The 22,310-nt window shown below is 35.0% G+C and overlaps 1 protein-coding gene and 1 pseudogene across 1 annotated transcript; both read right to left on the reverse strand.

Annotated features, from left to right (window-relative positions):
- Positions 1 to 403: 403 nt before the first annotated feature.
- Positions 404 to 2,458, reverse strand: LOC140977462 (bidirectional sugar transporter SWEET14-like). The gene is made up of 6 exons (XM_073442203.1): positions 2,356 to 2,458; positions 2,096 to 2,132; positions 1,768 to 1,978; positions 1,497 to 1,658; positions 1,111 to 1,230; positions 404 to 676 (listed from the first exon to the last, which is right to left on the reverse strand). Exons 1-6 carry the CDS (start codon positions 2,405 to 2,407, stop codon positions 404 to 406), a joined length of 855 nt encoding a protein of 284 aa, XP_073298304.1. The 5' UTR covers positions 2,408 to 2,458.
- A 7,723-nt stretch (positions 2,459 to 10,181) lies between these two features.
- Positions 10,182 to 11,754, reverse strand: LOC140977463 (protein ANTAGONIST OF LIKE HETEROCHROMATIN PROTEIN 1-like; annotated as a pseudogene).
- Between the last annotated feature and the right edge of the window lie 10,556 nt (positions 11,755 to 22,310).

Raw genomic sequence — 22,310 nt, forward strand, 5'->3', positions numbered from 1 at the left:
TATACATCCTCTTTATTTTATACAAATTGATTGAAAAGTATGTCGAAAAATCGTTTTTAATTTTTTTAAAAATATTTAAAAATAAAATATATATTACATTAGGTGGCCACCTAGGCTACTTAGGCGGACGATTTTGTTTACAGTGTCCAGAAACTTCATCTTTCTAAAAATCGGTGTGTTGAGCGACCTCCTAGCGCCTAAACGGTCCTAGGCTAGACGACGCCATTTAGGACACTATTTTTTTTCAATCGAAACACTGTTGTAAGGAAATCACATTGTTGAGTCCTTTCATTTTGTACGTAGAATTAAATTTTTTTATTCCAAATTTCTATAGAATTTTACCATGTTGATAGATACATACGTGCCATAAAATTCATGATAAACATACATGTGAATAAAACGCCTAATAACTCAAAATAAGGTGATTGTTTGGAATAACATGAACCCTAATTTCTTCGTGGTCGAACTTGGAAACCTCAATCTCCTCTCGGATTGTAATATCCACCGCCGGATCAGATTCGTCGGAAGAAACCGGGTGAATCTCCGAAGTTGCTGTTGCAATGGACTTGACTGTAGTCGGTAATGTCTCTTCTTGACCTTTCGGGGTGTAGTTCTTGTATATCACATATAATATCACTTGAAGCACTCCAAAAATGAACCCCAATACATTTGGAACCTACAAGTATAAAAAATATATGGTAAAAGAAAATTTTAAAGTATGACATCTAATATAATAATTTAAATGGACTCATTAAATATGATCGATCGAGTTTTTATAACTGTTGGTTCCTGTTTAGGTTCGACCCTTGATTTTTTTAAAAAAATTTAATTAAAAAGAATTTTAACTAATTAAAAAGAGTAGGTCTCTTGTGAGACGGTCTCACGAATCTTTATCTGTGAGATGGGTCAATCTTACCGATATTCACAATAAAAAGTAATACTCTTAGCATAAAAGTAATAGTACTTTTTCATGGATGACCCAAATAAGAGATCCGTCTCACAAAATGCGACCCGTGAGACCGTCTCACACAAATTTTTGTCAATTAAAAATGGGATCTTCCCAATTAATTAATAAATAAATAATAGTTCTCAAAGAAATAATAAAGTTACCGTGATATAGAAGTCTCTGAGGAGTAAACCATAGGAAAACCACATCACAGCATTCAACAATAAGGCCAATGTCAATGTGATCGGTAGAAACTCCACACTTTTTGTTCGAACTACTTGCTTCTGCTCACATGCAGTAATAAAATAATAAACAAATATTCTTTTATAAAAAATACACACACATATATACATATATATGTTTCGCTATGTTACCCATCAATCGTGCCCACTTTCGAGGTGACACTATCATATTGGATGTACAATTTTGATATGTTTCATCACATCTAATAGTTGAGTATCACATCCCATCACCGAGATTAACATGGTTGGTGAGCAACATAGAAAAATATATATATATGAGAAAATTGTCTTCATATAGAGATATATACCATGACGCTTAAGGGTGCAATGTAGACACTTGCAGATAATGCAACGGCTACCCATCCAATAACTTGAACACGTTCCGATCCTTTTACCAGAAACTGGGTCAGGATAACGACGCATCCAAATCCGACGAGGTTAAGAAGCACGAGAAGTTTAAGGGTTATGATCTGCATATTAAAACGCGTTCAAAATAATGAATAAAAAACTAACTGATCGATCCCACAAAATGTGTATTGTTAGTGACTTAATATCTATTGGGGGAATATTATTACGTACCTTTGCTTTTTTAGGAGCATAAGTTATGAAAATGGCAATGTAAATGGCTTCTATGAGACAACCAAACGAGTTGATTGTAATGAGAAGAATTATGTTTGATTTCGTAATTCCATAATATATCCATAGAATGGAGCTAAGTAAAGAAACCACGTATGGCACTGATTGAAACCCTTCTGTTGATTTCTTCTTGAAGATCCCATAAAATGTTGGCCTGAGACCAAGATTTTATTTTACATTAATTACTAGCTCATACACACGCGCGCACAAGACACACACACACATATATTTTATATGTATGTATGTATTTAAAGGCTAGATATATACTTACAATGGGGCAAGATACACCATGAAAGCTACTAAGTTACCTGTAAAATTATTAGCAAACAACTTAACATCATGTTATTGGAATGAAAATGGTTAAGTCGAAAAATATGTAAACTTCAAGGATAACCAAGAAGTAATTAGTTTTATACATACATATATATATATACATATATATATACATATATATACACATATACATATATTCATATATATATAGATATATATATACATATATATATATATGTGTGTGTGTTATATGATTACCTAAAATTCCAAATGCAAACACAAGTGGATGGTGAACGGCAAACGCCCCCATGACCCAACTCTCTCAAGTATTCAAACCTAGAAGAGTGTTGGGGGGTGGGGGTGGGGGGGGTAAGGGGGGAAGAAAGACACGAAAGATTTTGAGAAAACCCTATTGAATCACTCATATATATAGTAGAATTTTCTAACTTTTGGTGCACAAAACGTGGCTCATAGAATAGCTATCGAGAGAAAGGGTTTAATGGTGACACATTTACAAATCAATAATGCACTTAGCCACCATAAAAACAAAAACTAAAAAAAAAAAAGTTTATTGTAGGAAAATTAGTAAATTAATTTGCATTAACATTAACCTTATGAGTAAATCTCTTGTGAGACGGTCTCACGAATCTTTATCTGTGAGACGAGTCAACCATACCGATATTCACAATAAAAAATAATACTCTTAGCACAAAAAATAATATTTTTTATGGATGACCCAAATAAGAGATATGTCTCACAAAATACGACCCCTGAGACCGTCTCAAACAAGTTTTTGCATAACCTTATATGTTCAAAAGAAAAGGAGAATATAATGCTTCTGTTTTATAGGAGTCATGAAATTGGAAGGAAAATAAAAGGTCCGTTCAAAAAAATTTTAAAAAAAAGAAATAATTTATGACTTTAACTTTTTGAAAACTTTTCTTAAAAAAAATACTACCACCTGCTTGAGTTCGATATCAAAATGTAGATACTTCAAGTTTTACATGCATTATAGGCCTTTGAGCCAAAATCTAAGTCATGATTCATATTATGCTTTAAAGTCTCATACACACACATATAAAAACTTATTTTATGTAATTCAAACAGCTAGATTTACATTTTTTAACACCCCATTTTTATTATTTTTTAATGGAAAAACTATTTATATTTATAATATAAATATTAATTATTAAATTTAATTAATCTGATAATAAAAAAATTACAATTTTAGTCATATAAATTGACATGTTTTGAATTTTAGTATTGTAACATGTTAAAGTTTGGTTTGCATCCAGTAAAATTTTTTTTTTGGGTCGTTTTTTCGTCGAATGCCACTAAACCCACCGGATATTTCTTATTTGACGCCGATGTTCTCCAACGTGACTTATGTAACAAGAATAAATTATATGTTACACAAATTAAAATCCATATCTAAGCAAAAATAAAGCAAAAGTTCACCAAATATTTCAAAATGAAGGGAAAAAAATCTTGTTGTTTCTCTTTATTTTTACTTAGGTGAATTTTAATGTGTATAATATAAGGTTTGTTCTCAACTCAAAAAATACTAATAATATGCTTTGTCATTGCCAAATGAGTTTCGTGTCAAATAAGCAATATTCGGTAGATTTAGTGGCTTCAAGTGAAAAAAGAATCAAAACAATAAAACAATCAAAGTTCTTAAATGAGAACCAAACTTTGACACTAAAATCTGAAATTGATCAACTTACATTCTAAAATTGTGATTTCCCCTTCGACGATCTTAGAAAATGCAACATTATTTTTCTTTAAAACAAAAATTTTGAAATATAAACAGTATCAGTTCAAAATTCAAATCATTTCATATATTAAACCAAACTGAAACCAACAAAAATCGAATTCGAGTTGTGTCGAACTGAGTCAATTACATTTCCACATCTATTATACATTAGAATACTAAATGATGAATTTGAAATTATGGAAAATCTTATGTTATAAACAACAAATCAATACAATTTTCTCACACCATCTCCTTGATTAACCTTTCTTAATTTTCCATTAGAATATGCGTAGAGCTATCTATAATGGAACACTTGGCCGGGTGTAATCTCTAGTTTGTGGGATTTATTTAAATCGTTCTTTTTATTGAACATTTGATTCTAGTCAAGTGGAAATTTACTTTACATATACATTATTATTTTTATGGAGTTGTAGAAATTACATGTGGATAGTTAACATTTTATATGTATATACATGTTATTTGCATTTTCTTTTCTTGATTTGAAGGTTCCTTTATTAGCTGGTTGCTTGTGGGATATATAGGAAGTATCTTCTTTTGTGCTTGGCATTTTAATGTTTTGGTAACTTTGCATGTTGGATTTGGTAGTTTATGTGATGGGTCGAATTGATTTAGTGCATATGATCCATCTCTTTTCTTTAATTTGGTACGGATTAGATTATTATTTTGTTAGAGTGAATGTCATATAAGTTAATGGTTGACTAAGGAATTTATTGACTCAGTTATAATAAATAATCTTTATTTTAATATAATTTATATTTAATGGTTTTGTTTTACTTTATCTATATACCCATGCAATCAACATAGATAAAGACCTTGATTCTACTTTAATACAAATGAATCGTAATTCGATCTTGAAACTCATTTGTAAACATTGTATATTATAAGTTCGTTCATAGTCGATTCACCCGTCTAAAAACAAGGATATAGGCCGCTTGAGCTTGAGACTATCATATGTGATGCTGTGTACCATGTTTTATGGTAATGACATAGAGATGTCAAATCATACAGATAGTAATCATATGATTATTGTAGCGAACAACCCTCCATTGGACTTTCCAAGTGGTTATCATTCATCGAGAGGAAAAAAATCCATGGTTGTAATTGTAACGCCTCAAATTCGACGACTGCCCCCACTGTATCAAGATGAGTCTTTTCAGCGTGCTTATGTCCTCACTCACACGCACACTAGAAAACTTCCCAGAGGGTCACCCATCCCAGAATTGCCTCAAGTTAAGCACGCTTAACTTTGTAATTCTTATGTGATGAGCTACCGAAAAGAAGATGCACATTCTTGATATGAGTAGTACCTATCAAATCTTTTAAGCACTCCTCAACTGTACAGCCTGTACCTCACCTATTCATAATTATCCGCGCAAATGGACAATGTGTCTCTATCCTGTAACAACCATTTCGTATCCTTCTTTACTTTACGAAAATGATTAACCCAAGTGGTTATACAAGTGATTATAAACTATTTTAAACATCCGATTTTATCCATGTGGAATAGGATATCTCAAGTGATAAACGACTCGATCTTCTACTCATAGTAAAGAATAACTANTGGGCTCGATAGAACAGTTTGATCCATCCATAAAGGTGAGACCAATGCTCTCTCCCTCAAATTATTTTAACACATTTGTGAGCAAAGTTGTAAAGAGAGTCAAGTTGTCAATACCAAATTCCATTTCCCTTTAATTAATTGTTGAACAAACAATGGTGTCATTCAGAAATCTCTTATCATTGAGTACAAGTGGCATTCACCATATATAATTTTTTTTTTTTTATCAAAAATGAAAAGCTCCATGCATTTTTACCAAGTTATATATCCATCAAACTTTTGGTGTGGCCATCTTTAGCAAATTTCTTGGTAACACATGGATTCTCTATTCTAGATATTTTTTGTTTGAGTTGAGTTGTGTCAAAAACTGTCGCTAATGGGCGACGGTCGTGTCAAAAACCGTCGCTAATATTTAGATTTTTTTTAATATTTACAGCGCTGCGGATAGTTATATGAACAGCGTGCATATGCACGCCGTTGATAGTAATATTAACAGCGTGCGAATGCACGCCGCGGATAATCTTGAACTTTCAACGACTTGCAACTTCGCAGCGTGCAATGCGCGCTGCGGAAAGCCCATATGCACGCTGCGGAAAGCCATTTTTGTTGTAGTGATCAAACTTTTGGTGTGGCCCTCTTTAGCAAATTTCTTGGTAACACATGGATTCTCTATTCTAGATATTTTTTGTTTGAGTTGATTGGGATTAATTGCTACATTATCACTAATGTTTGAATTCAAGCTGAGGGTATATTATATATGGGACAATGAAATTGAGGTAGAGGTGTCAATTGACCGGATTTCGACTCAATTTCTAGGTGCGATATACGTAAATATCAATTATATAATAAAAATTTAAAAATTGAATTTCTAAAAAAAAATTGAATCATTTCGGTATTTATCTGGGTTTAATCTCTTGTCATATTAGATGAATAAATTAATTAAGAACTTATATAACTTATTTTCAAAATTTTTTCTCAAATTAAAATTCAAGCTGTTTATTTTATGTAATAAAATAAATGATAATGAACATAATATATAGAACGAAATGAATTAAAACAAATTTTTTAAAAATATATAATCAAGCACCATATATAAAGCAGAATAACTTAAAAGACAACCAAATTATAAATGAATTTTATCAATATGTAAATCATAATATTTAATTTAAATAGTATTTAACACGTAATTTTTTTACCTTTTATTTTTAGAATTATGTATCACGAATAATTAATTTTATATCAAAATATATCTTTCGTAGACTTAGATTGATGACTAAAGTTTTAAAATAATAAATAAATCAACATATGTAATGAAATATACATTCAGCTAAGGTTTTATGTTAATATCAAATAAAATCAAATAAACTCATACAATAATTATTAAATACAAATTTTAAATTATTGGTATGACTTTCACTATTAAAATTTGAAATAAAACCAAAAAAATAAACTTTCATAAAAAATGATATTTTTTATTTGTAGAATTAGTTAGTTTGATTTCAAAATAATTAAATAAAAATATTAAAATATCATATATAAAAGCTTTGATACTTTCACAAATGTTGATCAATGATCATTATAATTATATTTATTATAAGGATTATGTCATATATTGTTTCTACAGTAGAAAATAACTTATGTGTGTTTTAATTATTCATAATATCTCTTTTCATGCATTACATATTTAGGGTTTTGTTTGATAATTGATTTTGACGATCAAATTCATGTAATTTTTTAGTTATATAATATAATAAAATAATCATGCCTGTAACTTATACATTTGTTATAGAAATTTTTTTTTTAAATTTTCATATAGTTTTTGAATTTTTACCATCTTTTAAAATCAAAATCAAAATTATATATGTATTACATTATAAATTTTCCATATTAATAGTTATTATCTCACTTGAAAGAAAAAATAGATGCAATATATAATTTTTTTACAATCTAATAATTTTCATATACATTAGTTAATGAATAATTATAAAAATATATATAATTTATATTTTTCACCAAATCTTCGAATACGAATCAGTTTTATATATATATTTTTATATTTGTATATACTTAGTTCTTATTTACATATATACATTGGAGATTTCAAATTATTTGTTTTCGATGATTCATGTTTTTATATCAAATAGGCCGTAATATTAAACATTTGAAATCATTTGTTGTTTTAACTAGATTTATAGCATGGTCAAATTATATGCAATTATTCTGTCACTTACTTGAATGTGAAAATTTTTATTTTCTTATTATAGATTTTTTTATTTTATTAAAAATTCATAAATAATTAAAAAAACATATATAAAACTGAAAATTATAAATCAAAAGACCACGTACTACCAAATTTTTTGTATTGAATTTAAAAATTTGTCTAATATATAATTTTTTTAAAAATGCTACTATAATCCATTTTTAATATCAAATAAAATAGTTGTACAACATATGAGACATTGAAGCTAATTGTTTAACAATTATGCCTTAAAATTTATATATTATGTGAGCTGATTTTGGAACTGAAACCAATAAAATATTTTTGTTCTAATTTTGGTTCTATTGTTCTTAAAAACCAAAGTCGGGTTTACCTTTAGATCTTTAATATCTAAATTTTAAACAATCTTAGTATATGTTTTATACACTACCAAATTTTTGTGTATTAAATTTATATGACATTACTTTATTTGTACACTCATGCAAGCTGCATAGATAAAATCATGGAAAATCTTATAGTACCATGATGTCTAATGTACAACGTAGATCATGAATTTCATTAGGTATACTATATATTTTAAACTCGTTCCTAGTCGATTCAACCGCCTAAAACAAGGACAAAAGTCGTTTAAGCTCAAAACTAACATTTGTGATGTAAACGACACATTTCATTAGTAAGGATATGGAGAAGTCCATTCATTAAGATGAGTGCTCATTGGATGAGACGTCGAACAACTCACATCAGACTTTCTAATTGATTATCATTTATCGAGTGGATTAGTCCACAGTTATGGTTGCACACCATTAGTTCTTTGACCTGAGACAACATGGAGGCTCTATGTACTATCACTACACTTTTATTCGTTTACCGACTCCACGAAGGTCATCAGGTGGCGAGATTGGGTGTAGTTTCAACATACATATGAGCTGATCAATTATAGTTGGGGATTCACCGCTCACCTACGAGTGTAGATATCCTATGTGATCTAATGAGTTAAAAATACTCTCTTGTTAGAATAAGACATGTGCAATATGGAAATGTGTTTCTTTATTTGTACATACGATGACACTATGATTACTCAAAGGTATATCATATCTTTATCGAATTCATTTGAGATACACCAATAAATTCATACTCGATCGGGACATATGTGTTGAAGGGACCATAATGTATGATAACCACAACTTGCTGGTTCTTGCAGACACTATCAGTGATGCCTAGAAGATCATAGGACGATGTTACTGAATGCTCTTACTATGATCCGATGAGTGCAATCAGACTTGAATTCTTACGCTTTTGTTCAAGGGGTTGATGAAAAGAACGAGACTAATTAGGGTAAGCTCGAATAAGGACAAATGTTTTCCTGGATCACATGAAGTTGTTAATCCATGACTAACTATATCTCTAAACCATTGAAGATAACACAATTATTTAATTATGTGTTCTCGTTGAGATAGTCAAATTCAATAATTATTTAATAGGATTGGAGAATCTTAATATAATTCCAATTCCGGCGATTTTGTCTCAACGAAATTTCTTCTATATTCTCTATTATGCATTATAAGAGAAAAAATATACTATTTGATCATGAACCTAATTCGTAGATTGGAGAACGATGGTTAATCTAGTAGATCATTCATAAAGATTTACAAAAATAACTATCTCTACTTAAAATCCGGAAGAGTTTGGTGTCCATCATCATAGAACACAGAGGTAACAACTCTAAACATCTTACACATGAATTTGAATCATACGACGCTCAAAAATATTTTGATTGTCAAAATTGAAATTTCTCTGAAAAATTTAAACTTCCTTTCTATCTTGAGTGCAAGAAAACGATAATCCAACATATATTACATCAATGTTGTAAAGGCACACCAATATTTGCATAGATTCTTCCTCTATATTAGTTTTGGCTGTTAGTGTAAGGGTATTATACTTCAAAAACCACCTTCAAAAACCACANGCGTAGCACCTCCGACGCTCAAGTCAGAGACTAAGGATATAAGGAGGAGCAGATAAGAGTGCTGCTGAAAAATAATATAGTGAATATATCTTGAATCAACAGCACGCTCAAACCTGATATTTATAAGAGCACCTGCATAGAACACCCACCACCTCATCAGAAATCGTGAGGTCCACATGCCACATACACATTACATTAACACATCTATTCTCCCACATTCATTTTAACATTCACACTCATTATTTGTATGTCCCGCTGTCCACTCATTCATCTTATTCTTATTTTACATTAAATAAATTCAATTTCAAATATTTTAAGAAATTAAATTATTATTATTTTATATTAATAATAATTTGTTTTTATATATTCAGTACGTAAAATAATTTAATTTTATGAGTGTCATTTACTTAAAATTAAAAATTTATTATAAACCTAAACTAAAACGGTACAACATATAATAATAAATAACACTTGCATAAAAATAAAAGAAAATAAATTAAATTTAACAGAAGATGCAAAATACTAATTCAAGGATTGTTGTTGTATTGTGACCAAATATGTTAAACTAAGTCGGCACGAAGTTGGTGATGCACATGAGTGTCACATATTTCGAAATTTTTCGGAGATATTCATGAAATCCTCGGTTTGAGCCCTGGACGGGTTGTGCCGGTTCGTCACCTTCATCGTTGTACCAATTTGTCACGTGAACCCCATCATCTTCGACAATCATGTTATGTAAAATAATGCATGCTAACATAATATATTTTAACTTTTTTCTGTACCAATAACGAGCTGGACCTCTGACAATTGCCCATCGAGCTTGGAGCACCCCAAATGCTCGTTCAACATCTTTTCTTGCAGACTCTTGTCTTTCCTTAAAAAGCCTCCTCTTTGGATCCTCCGGGCAAGGAAAAGCCTTAACGAAAGTGACCCATTCCGGATATATTCCATCTGTTAAATAATACCCCTTCGTATATTGAGTCTCGTTGACCATGAAATTAATCTCTGGTGCATTTCCTTGCAAGACGTTATTGAATATGGGAGATTCGTACAACACGTTAAGATCATTACGTGAACCGACGACACCAAAGAATGCATGCCATATCTACAAGTCTTGAGACGCGACCGCTTCAAGCACGATTGTCGGTGACCCATGGCCTCTTGTAAACTGGCCTTTCCAAGCAACTGGGCAATTTTTCCATTCCCAGTGCATGCAATCAAGACTGCCCAACATTCCAGAAAACCCGTGCCTTTCATCATGCATTTGAAGAAGACGTTGAACATCATCAGCATTTGGCCTTCTCAAATATCGATCACTAAATAGTTCAACCACATATCCGCAGAACTTGAAAAGACACTTGATGGCAGTTGATTCACCCATGCGTAGGTACTCGTCAAGATGGTCGGCCGGGACTCCATACGCCAATTGACGAATTGCAGCCGTGCATTTTTGTAGTGGTGACAAGCCTTTTCTTCTCGCAGCATCGTCCTTTTGCTGAAAATACGGTGAACGATCCTAAAGTGCATTCACTATTCAAAAGAATAACTCTCTTCGCATACAAAATCGTCTTCGAAATATTTGATCTGGATACACCGGGTTTGTGGAGAAATAATAATTGAAGAGCCTCGCATGCCCGGCTTCACGATTTCTTCGGATGAACTGTAATGCCCGAGAATTTCATGTTGATAATCTGGGATTAACGATTATGACTTGTAGCGCGTATAGATGGATCAAGTCGCGATCAGAATAGGACATGCTGAGTTAGCAAAGGTTGAAATCCCGTAGGTATCGCGCACATGTGCGACAGAGATGCGCGCATATGCGCGAGTCCCGTGTACCGAGGTCGAAGGCCTCGCGCATATGCGCGAGCTGATGGAATTGAATGTATGCCGAGACTCTCGCGCATATGCGCGAAAAGAGGGCGCGCATATGCGCGAGATGATGAATTCAAATATGCCGAGGCCGTAGGTCTCGCGCATATGCGCCGGTTGAGGTGGCGCATATGCACGAGACGTGCAGAATGAAAAATAAGCCAAGTGTCTTTGCCATGCAATATATGTGCTGAGTCTTCATTTCTTCACTCATTCAGCAGCTGAAAAATCGAGAACACCTCCATGGAAGCCTCAAGAATGCTCATAGCCTAGAACTTAGCTTGTACAAGATCTAACCACTCGAATTTCGATCCGAATTCATTTCCGTGCTCCTCTCATCAAAGGCTTCAAGGGGATGTAAGTTTCATTCATTTTCTGCATGATTTGAGATATTGATGTTGGGGAAATTGTGAATTACACTAGATTATGTGTTCTTGTGATATCGGAGAGCGTATAATTTAAATCGGATCGAAGAAATGGTACCGTATGCATTTGTTATGAATTTCAGCATATATTGATTTGAATTGAATAGATTTTGACATGCTGGAATTAGAATTGTGATGATATGGTATTGGTTATGCATTGTTGAGATTGGGTTATTGTTGAGTTGACGGGGACATCGAGTTTATGCCGTTATTCCGTCAAAATTATCTCGAGATTGAGTATTGCACTTCACATATATTATTTTGAGTTAGAAGTTGATATGGTGCATTGTATATATGTCATTTCAGATTGGGTTTGACAGAGTCGATATCAAGAATACGAGACTTCGACTTCTACGAACGACAAGAAAGGTATAATTCATGTGGATTCGGGAAGATACAACTCGAGTTAGATTTGATTCGAGTTTCCCAAAATCACATACTAGATTTCAATACCTTGTTATGCTTGTGCTTTATTTTGATTTATGTATAAGCATTGAGATAGGAGAGTCATTGGCAGAATTGCCAAGTTCTAGACGTTTGGTGGTATCGAAGCACAGGAGAAGATCGACTCCGGTTGTAGATATTCGATACAGGCAGGGCCGAAATCTAGGAATAAAACGTACCGCCACCACGATTGGGAGGGTAGGTGGGAGACTTGTTACGTCTTATTCACACCGGGATCTCTAGATTTAGATATGAATTGAGTCAAAGATATGAGTTTGAGTTACATTGCTTGACTTATTCTGATTTTGTTTCATATACTATAAGATGTATTGTTGTTGATTACATTCATGATAGTATGTTCATGATTTATATTGTGTATATGCATGTATACATGTTTTATACTGGGATTTGTTCTCACCGGAGTATCCGGCTGTTGTTGTGTCTGTATGTGTGCATGACAACAGGTGGGACAGGATCAGGGTCGCGACAAAGATGAGAGATCGAGTTAGCGTGGAGATTTCGGGCGTAGCAGATGAACTAGGAGTGTTTACATGTGACATGTAGTTGTGGTAAACTCTAGTTTGTATTATGAAAAGGGAATAAGACATGTATTTACCTTTGGTGAAATAAAATAAAGAATGTTGTTTGTGTATGATTTTTATACAACTGTTTTCGATATTAAAAGCAAAATTTTGACCCACATTTTCTAGCAAAGATCCACTTAATCCCAAAGATAATTGAGTTAGAGCCCGGGTCGCCACAACAGGTGGTATCAGAGCAGTAGGTTCTGTATAGACTGAGATAGAAGAGAGTGAGCGGGGTAGATCGAGTCGTCTTCCTTGCTTATATCATGCTAGCACACGTCATGATTTATTGCTTTCACTATTATATGTTGTATTGTTATCTGAGTCTATTACAACATCTAATTGCAAAGACTGAATCAGAACCGATTCTGGATCAGAGGTATATGATCAGAGGAGGACTGAGACAGATTGTATACATTGTGTACTAATCCGTTTGATAATCAGATATGCCTCCTCGACGAGTACCGCAACCAGTAGCAGGTCGGGCACCAGAACAGGGCAGTACATCCAATGATCCGATGGATGTGACCGCTACACCGATGGAGACTTTGTTGAAGCGGTTTCAGTCATTCCGACCACCGACACTGAAGGGCACAGAAAATTCAGTTGAATGTGAAAGTTGGCTCGATGACATCGAGATGTTATTTGAATCTCTTGACTACACGGACGAGCGACGAGTTAAACTTATTGGGCATTAACTGCAAGAAGTTGCAAAGAACTGGTGGCTTACCACGAAAAGAGCCTTGGAGCATCGTGGCACAGAGATCACTTGGAAAGTTTTCAAAGCAGAGTTCTATCAACGATTCTTTCCCGTGTCCTACAGAAAAGATAAAGGTGCTGAATTTGCCAATCTGAGACAGGGACAGTTGAATATCGAAGAATATGTGGCAAAGTTCTCAACATTGTTCAGATTTGCTCCTCACGTTTGCAGAGAGTGACGAGGCCATTGCAGATCAGTTTATTAATGGCTTGAATCCAGATATTTTTACTTTGGTAAATACCGGTAGACCTAACACCTTCGCTGAAGCGTTGAACCGGGCCAAGGGGACGGAAGCTGGACTGCTTAGGCAACGAAGCACTCCTTATGTCACTCCGAGTCCAAGACCAACACAACCCTCTTTTCAACCTCCTCCCAGATTCGATAGCAGTGGTAGTAGCAGTGGGAGAAAAGACCAGTTGAAATCGAAAGGCAAACAATTCAAGAAATCAGGGAGCAGTTCGACGAGCTCCAGTGGATCACGACAGAGGGGTCCTGGTCAGAGTACAGAATATACAGGTGTGTATTGCAGCTCTTGTGGAGGTAGACATGCCACTGAACAGTGTCAGGGCGTGATGGGTCGCTGCAATATCTGCAGACAGCAGGGACATTTCGCCAGGGTTTGTCCACAGAAAGGGATACAACAAGCTCAGAGTGTAGGAGCATCTGGTTCCGTAAATCAGCCTGAGAGGCAAGCTTCATCTATTCATTCCTTTCAGCCAACCCCTACACAGACCCAGCCCCGAGCCAGAGGTAGCCAGACAGTGAGCCAGCCTCCTAGACAACAGGCTCGAGTATTTGCACTGACAGAAGAGCAGGCCCAAGATGCACCAGATGATGTGATTGCAGGTAACTGTTTTCTTTGCGGCTATCCTGCCTATGTTTTGATAGATACAGGTGCATCTCATACATTTATATCAGAAAGTTTTGCATTGATACATGCATTGCCTGTCGAGTCATTATCTGCCGTAGTGTCTGTTACTTCTCCGTTGGGAAGTGGTCTTATATCCGTGACTTCAGTTAGACAGTGTATGCTACAGTTCGAGGGTCACGAGATTGAGTTAGATTGTGTTGTGCTTGGGCTATCTGATTTTGATTGTATTGTCTGTATTGATATGTTAACAAAGTACCGAGCCACTGTAGATTGTTTCCAGAAGATTGTCAGGTTCAGACCAGAGATGGCTGACGAATGGAAATTCTACGGTAAGGGTTCCAGATCTCGGATTCCCTTAGTATCTGTTTTGACGATGACACGATTGTTACAGAAAAGAGCAGAAGGTTTCTTTGTCTATTCAGTAGATCTACTGAAATCGAGCCCGGCATTGGCAGAGTTGCCAGTGGTATACGAGTTTGCCGATGTATTTCCCGATGAAATTCCAGGGTTACCTCCAGCTCGAGAGGTAGATTTTAGCATCGATATCATTTCAGGTACTGTTCCTATATCCCGAAATCCGTACAGAATGGCACCTATTGAACTGAAAGAACTGAAAATACAATTAGAAGATCTTCTAGCTAAGGGATATATCAGACCGAGTGTTTCTCCTTGGGGCGCTCCAGTGCTATTTGTGCGAAAGAAAGACGGTTCGATGAGATTGTGTATTGATTACCGGCAACTGAACAAGGCGACGGTAAAGAATAAATACCCATTGCCTCGTATCGACGATTTATTTGATCAGTTGCAGGGATCTTCTGTCTATTCCAAGATCGATCTGCGATCTGGATATCACCAACTCCGAGTCAGAGATGCAGACATACCAAAAACAGCATTCAGAACCAGGTATGGACATTATGAGTTTATTGTCATGCCTTTTTGTTTAACGAATGCTCCAGCAGTGTTTATGGGACTGATGAATCGTGTTTTTCAGAAGTATCTAGATGAGTTTGTTATTGTTTTTATTGATGATATTTTGGTATATTCCAAGAGTATGATTGAGCATGCCGAACATTTAAGAATTGTGTTGCAGACGCTGAGAAATGAGAAATTATATGCTAAACTGTCAAAATGTGAGTTTTGGCTGAGACATGTTGTCTTTTTGGGGTATATCATATCTAAAGACGGTATTTCTGTTGATCCAAGTAAAGTTGAAGCTGTAATCAGTTGGCCTAGACCGACTTCTGTGCCAGAGATACGTAGTTTCATGGGTCTAGCAGGGTACTATCGACGATTCATCAAAGATTTCTCCAGTATCGCGAAGCCTATTACCCAGTTGACACAAAATAATGCGCCGTTTGTGTGGTCTGAAGCTTGTGAGGCTAGCTTCTTGGAGTTGAAGAGACGATTGACCAGTGCTCCAGTATTGACGATACCTTCAGGAACGGGTGATTTCGTTGTATATTGTGATGCATCTCACAAAGGGTTAGGCTGTATTCTTATGCAGCGAGGACATGTGATTGCATATGCCTCGAGACAGTTGAAGCCACACGAGACTCGTTACCCAATTCATGATCTTGAATTGGCGGCTATTGTATTTGCACTCAAGATATGGCGACACTATCTCTACGGCGAGAAGTTTGAAATCTATTCTGATCACAAAAGCCTGAAGTATCTGTTCTCTCAATCTGAGTTGAATATGAGACAGCGTAGATGGCTCGATTTGCTGAAAGATTTTGATTGCGAAATCAAGTACTATCCAGGGAAATCTAATGCAGCAGCGGATGCCTTGAGTCGAAAGGTATGTGCCTTATCCTTATCGACGATAGGTGTCTCTAATTTGATTAAGGATTGCTGTTTGTATGGATTAGGATTTGACACAGAGAGTAGACCACTGCGACTTGCTACGATTCAATTAGAACCAGATTTGATTGTTCGCATTAAAGAGGCACAGAAAAATGATCAGAATGTTCAGAAGTCGATTCAGATGGTCAGATCGGGACATCACTCAAAGTATCAGGTACATGATCATGTTCTATATGTAAATAACCGTCTTTTGGTGCCAGATGTTTCAGATTTGAAACAACAGATTCTATCAGAAGCGCACTGTAGTCGGTTCAGTATTCATCCTGGTGACAGAAAGATGTACAACGATCTAAAGACACAGTTTTGGTGAAAAAAGATGAAATCAGACATTGCAGAGTTTGTGTCGAAATGTTTGAATTGCCAACAGGTGAAGGCCGAGAGAAAGAAGCCCGGAGGTTTACTTCAGAGTTTATATATTCCTGAATGGAAATGTGATCACATTTCCATGGACTTTGTTACGACATTACCACGATCATCTCGGGGTTGTGATGCGATGTGGGTTGTGATAGACAGATTGACCAAATCAGCATGTTTTATTCCATACAGAATGACGTATCGATATGATCAGATGGCAGAGATATATGTCAGAGAGATAGTCAGATTGCATGGTGTGTCGAAGTCGATCGTATCAGATCGTGATCCACGATTCACTTCACACTTTTGGTACCGTCTGCAGCAGGCTTTAGGTACGACATTGCACCTGAGTACTGCTTACCAACCCCAGACAGACGGACAGTCAGAGCGTACTATCCAGACTTTAGAGGATATGCTAAGGGCTGTAGTGCTAGATTTTGGCACTAGTTGGCAAGATTCACTCCCTCTTTGTGAATTCTCGTACAACAACAGCTATCAGACGAGCATTGGGATGGCACCGTTTGAGGTTTTATATGGAAAGAAGTGCAGATATCCGCTGTATTGGGATGACATCTCAGAAGTACCAGAGCTTGGGCCTGATATGATCCGAGAGATGACTGATAAAGTAAGACTGATCTAGAAAAGAATGAAGACAGCTCAGGATAGACAAGCCAAGTATGCGAATGTACGTCGTCGACCGTTAGTGTTTGAACAGGGAGACATAGTATTTTTGAAGATTTCTCCTTTCAGAGGCATTGTCAGGTTTGGTAAACGTGGCAAATTGTCTCCTAGATACATCGGTCCATATGAGATTCTTGAGAAGATCGGCGATCGTGCATATCGACTTGCTCTTCCTCCTTCTTTATCCGGGATACATGACGTTTTTCATGTGTCGATGCTAAGGAAATATCTGCCAGATACTTCTCATGTCATTCAACCTAATGAAGCCGAGCTTGACGACACTTTGAGTTATATTGAACAGCCAATTCAGATTCTTGATTGAAAAGACAAACGGCTCAGAACGAAGACTATTCCGCTGGTGAAAGTCCAATGGAGTCGTCATGGCACTGAAGAAGCGACCTGGGAGACATAATCAGAGATGAGACAGAAATATCCAGAGTTATTTTCCTGACGTGAGTAATTATTTAGCTTTTGAATATATTGTTTCCTTTACACGCTTTGACTGATTGCCTGAGATTTCGGGGACGAAATCATATCTAAGAGGGGGAGAATTGTAATGCCCGAGAATTTCATGTTGATAATCTGGGATTAACGATTATGACTTGTAGCGCTTATAGATGGATCAAGTCGCGATCAGAATGGGACATGCTGAGTTAGCAAAGGTTGAAATCCCGTAGGTATCGCGCACATGTGCGACAGAGATGCGCGCATATGCGCGAGTCCCATGTACCGAGGTCAAAGGCCTCGCGCATATGCGCGAGAAGTGACGCGCATATGCGCGAGCTGATGGAATTGAATGTATGCCGAGACTCGCGCGCATATGCGCGAAAAGGGGCGCGCATATGCGCGAGATGATGAATTCAAATATGCCGAGGCCGTAGGTCTCGCGCATATGCGCCGGTTGAGGTCGCGCATATGCGCGAGACGTGCAGAATGAAAAATAAGCCAAGCGTCTTTGCCATGCAATATATGTGCTGAGTCTTCATTTCTCCACTCATTCAGCAGCTGAAAAATCGAGAACACCTCCATGGAAGCCTCAAGAATGCTCATAGCCTAGAACTTAGCTTGTACAAGATCTAAACACTCGAATTTCGATCCAAATTCATTTCTGTGCTCCTCTCATCAAAGGCTTCAAGGGGATGTAAGTTTCATTCATTTCCTGCATGATTTGAGATATTGATGTTGGGGAAATTGTTAATTACACTAGATTATGTGTTCTTGTGATATCGGGGAGCGTATAATTGAAACCGGATCGAAGAAATGGTACCGTATGCATTTGTTATGAATTTCAGCATATATTGATTTGAATTGAATAGATTTTGACATGCTGGAATTAGAATTGTGATGATATGGTATTGGTTATGCATTGTTGAGATTGGGTTATTGTTGAGTTGACGGGGACATCGAGTTTACGCCATTATGCCGTCAAAATTATCTCGAGATTGAGTATTGCACTTCACATATATTATTTGAGTTAGAAGTTGATATGGTGCATTGTATATATGTCATTTCAGATTGGGTTTGACAGATTCGATATCTAGAATACGAGACTTAGACTTCTACGAACAACAAGAAAGGTATAATTCATGTGGATTCGGGAAGATACAACTCGAGTTAGATTTGATTCGAGTTTCCCAAAATCACATACTAGATTTCAATACCTTGTTATGCTTGTGCTTTATTTTGATTTATGTATAAGCATTGAGATAGGAGAGTCATTGGCAGAATTGCCAAGTTCTAGACGTTTGGTGGTATCGAAGCACAGGAGAAGATCGACTCCGGTTGTAGATATTCGATACAGACAGGGCCGAAGTCTAGGAATAAGACGTACCGCCACCACGATTGGGAGGGTAGGTGGGAGACTTGTTACGTCTTATTCACACCGGGATCCCTAGATTTAGATATGAATTGAGTCAAAGATATGAGTTTGAGTTACATTGCTTGACTTATTCTGATGATGTTTCATATACTATAAGATGTATTGTTGTTGATTATATTCATGATAGTATATTCATGATTTATATTGTGTATATGCATGTATACATGTTTTATACTGGGATTTGTTCTCACCGGAGTATCCGGCTGTTGTTGTGTCTGTATGTGTGCATGACAACAGGTGGGACAGGATCAGGGTCGCGACAAAGATGAGAGATCGAGTTAGCGTGGAGATTTCGGGCGTAGCAGATGAACTAGGAGTGTTTACATGTGACATGTAGTTGTGGTAAACTCTAGTTTGTATTATGAAAAGGGAATAAGACATGTATTTACCTTTGGTGAAATAAAATAAAGAATGTTGTTTGTGTATGATTTTTATACAACTGTTTTCGATATTAAAAGCAAAATTTTGACCCACATTTTCTAGCAAAGATCCACTTAATCCCAAAGATAATTGAGTTAGAGCCCGGGTCGCCACATGAACCTTCTTCTTCGCCGCATCACGTTATTACTTTGATATGCTTCAACTATTTGTCGACTTTGTTGAAGTATCAATGACATTAGCTCTTTCCCCGGATCATAATCTTCGTCATCAACTTCAACTTGGACTTCGTGTTTACTTGTCGAGCTAGAGGTTGAACTACTGGAATATTGAGACATTTTGGAGTAAACAAATTCAATTGTATCTGTTTGCCAAATGGTATGTTTGTAGAATGAAGAATTGTATAGTACAAGGTGTCTATTTATATTGAAATTTGCAACGGCTATATTCCAACGGCTACTTTGCAACGGCTATATTCACCAAAGGATAATTTAAACCAATACATTAAATAAGTAACAACGTTTATAACACCCCTTTAACACCCACTGTGGGTGCTCTAAGAGAATATCTGGGCCTGTCATGAGCCCTTTACCTGTGTTAGGGATTAGCCGAGAATTTGGGCCTAATCTTGATGGGTCCATTCTTGGGGTATCATATATATATATATATATATTGGTTGAAAAGTCTCTTACGTGGCATCACTTATGTATACGTATAAAATGATTTTGTATCTACATTATTATTGAATATTTTTTAATGTAATCAAGCTCAATGAACTAATTAAATTGGGTATAACCCATCACATTCATATCGTTAGAATACAGATTCTAAAAATGATTTACGTGGAAAATACTGCTTTACTTTTACCTCCGATTCTCGATAAAAAGATTTGAAAAAGACCGCAACGCATCCTCGCGTACGATTTTACCCATCAAGTTTAATTTTGCATGCAATAAACTATACGAAAGTAATTATTTCTAATTTTTTTTATATATAAAACCAACTTCGTTCAATGAATTTTAACAATTTAGTATAAGTTTAAAAAATAGATGAAGACCACTTTAAATATTTTTAATATATCATTTTTTTCATGTTCAAAAAAGTATATATATAATTTCGCATGGGACAGCTTATAAAGATTAAAGAATACCCAAATAAATTTACATTAATTTGTGCGAGTTGACATTCAATTTTTCTGGCACGAATGAATATATTCCTACAAAATCTACAACAAAATGCACAACTTTATTCAAGGGAATGAATAAAAGGATAAAGTTTTGGATAGAAAAATTGGCTAAGGGTTGACAACTTTTTTTAAGATTGAGAATCTACAAGAAATACAAAATTTTTGGTTATATATAACAATGAAAACTCAATCATCATATAGTATATCTGACTTCAGGAAGAGAGGGTTTACATGCCCGAGTTTCGTTTAGTAGCCAAGAATGACTTGTCTGATATATGTTATATATCTTTTTTTAGACGAGTTGACTCAATTCATATATATCTAGAGTGAGGAATAATATTTATTTTATGGATCGAGTCGGATATGAGATATGTCTCACCAAATTGACATATGAGACGATCTTATAATAGTTTTTGTGTATATATAAAAGCATTCTTGTCAAGAGGATGCATGGTTTACAGGCGAGTCAACTTGGTTACTTCACGGGCCTTTCTTTCTCATGGTAGTCCTCTTCTTCCCTCTATTATTTTCAAATATCACAAAAAAGAAGATACGAATATTTAATATATGAAGAGGGAAATTAAGCCATGTATAGTTATATAATATCGTGAATTTTTCAAGAAGAGCGATTCCGACAAGGGTATTTTTGGTTCTCTCATCAATCAGATACGATCAGGTATTTGTTTTTACACAAAAATTAATGTAAGACGGTCTTACATATCAATTTTGTGATATATATGTTCTATTTGAGTCACTTATGAAAAAAATTACTTTTTAGTCCTAAAAGTATTAATTTTTATTGTAAATATGATCAGTGTTGACATGTCTCACGAATAAATATATGTGATATCGTCTTATAAAAAACATATTTTTTATTATAATAGTATCTGTTGAAAAATAATATTTAAAATGTGTGTATTGAATATTTGAATGTTGAATATTTAAATGTTGAAAATTAGGTAAAATTAGGTGTTGAATATTGAAATTTGTGTGTGATGATGAAGGTAATGATGTAATTTAATTTTGGATTATTTGTAAAGATTTTCTATAAATAGATCTCTCATTTGTGAATAAAATCACAATTGAGTTGAGAGAAAAATATTATAAAGTGTGTAGTGTGATAATTTTGAGAGTTTGAGATTTTTACTTTTTACAATAATTTTTACTTTTTCACAACACGTTATCAGCACGAAGCTCTTAAAGTCCTCCATATTTTTCCAAGCTCCAAAACAGAAGAAAAATGTAACAAAAGTAATAATATTTATTTTATTGTTTATATATTTACTATATAATATAATGTTATTATAAATAATAAAAATAAATTTTTCAAAAAACTTGTTATAAATCCTGGGAGGATGTTAAGACGACATCCCACACTCCCGGTAAGGGATACGACA

This window comes from Primulina huaijiensis, chromosome 5 (assembly GCF_012295235.1).
Source record: "Primulina huaijiensis isolate GDHJ02 chromosome 5, ASM1229523v2, whole genome shotgun sequence".
In the NCBI taxonomy this organism is placed as follows: Eukaryota; Viridiplantae; Streptophyta; class Magnoliopsida; order Lamiales; family Gesneriaceae; genus Primulina; species Primulina huaijiensis.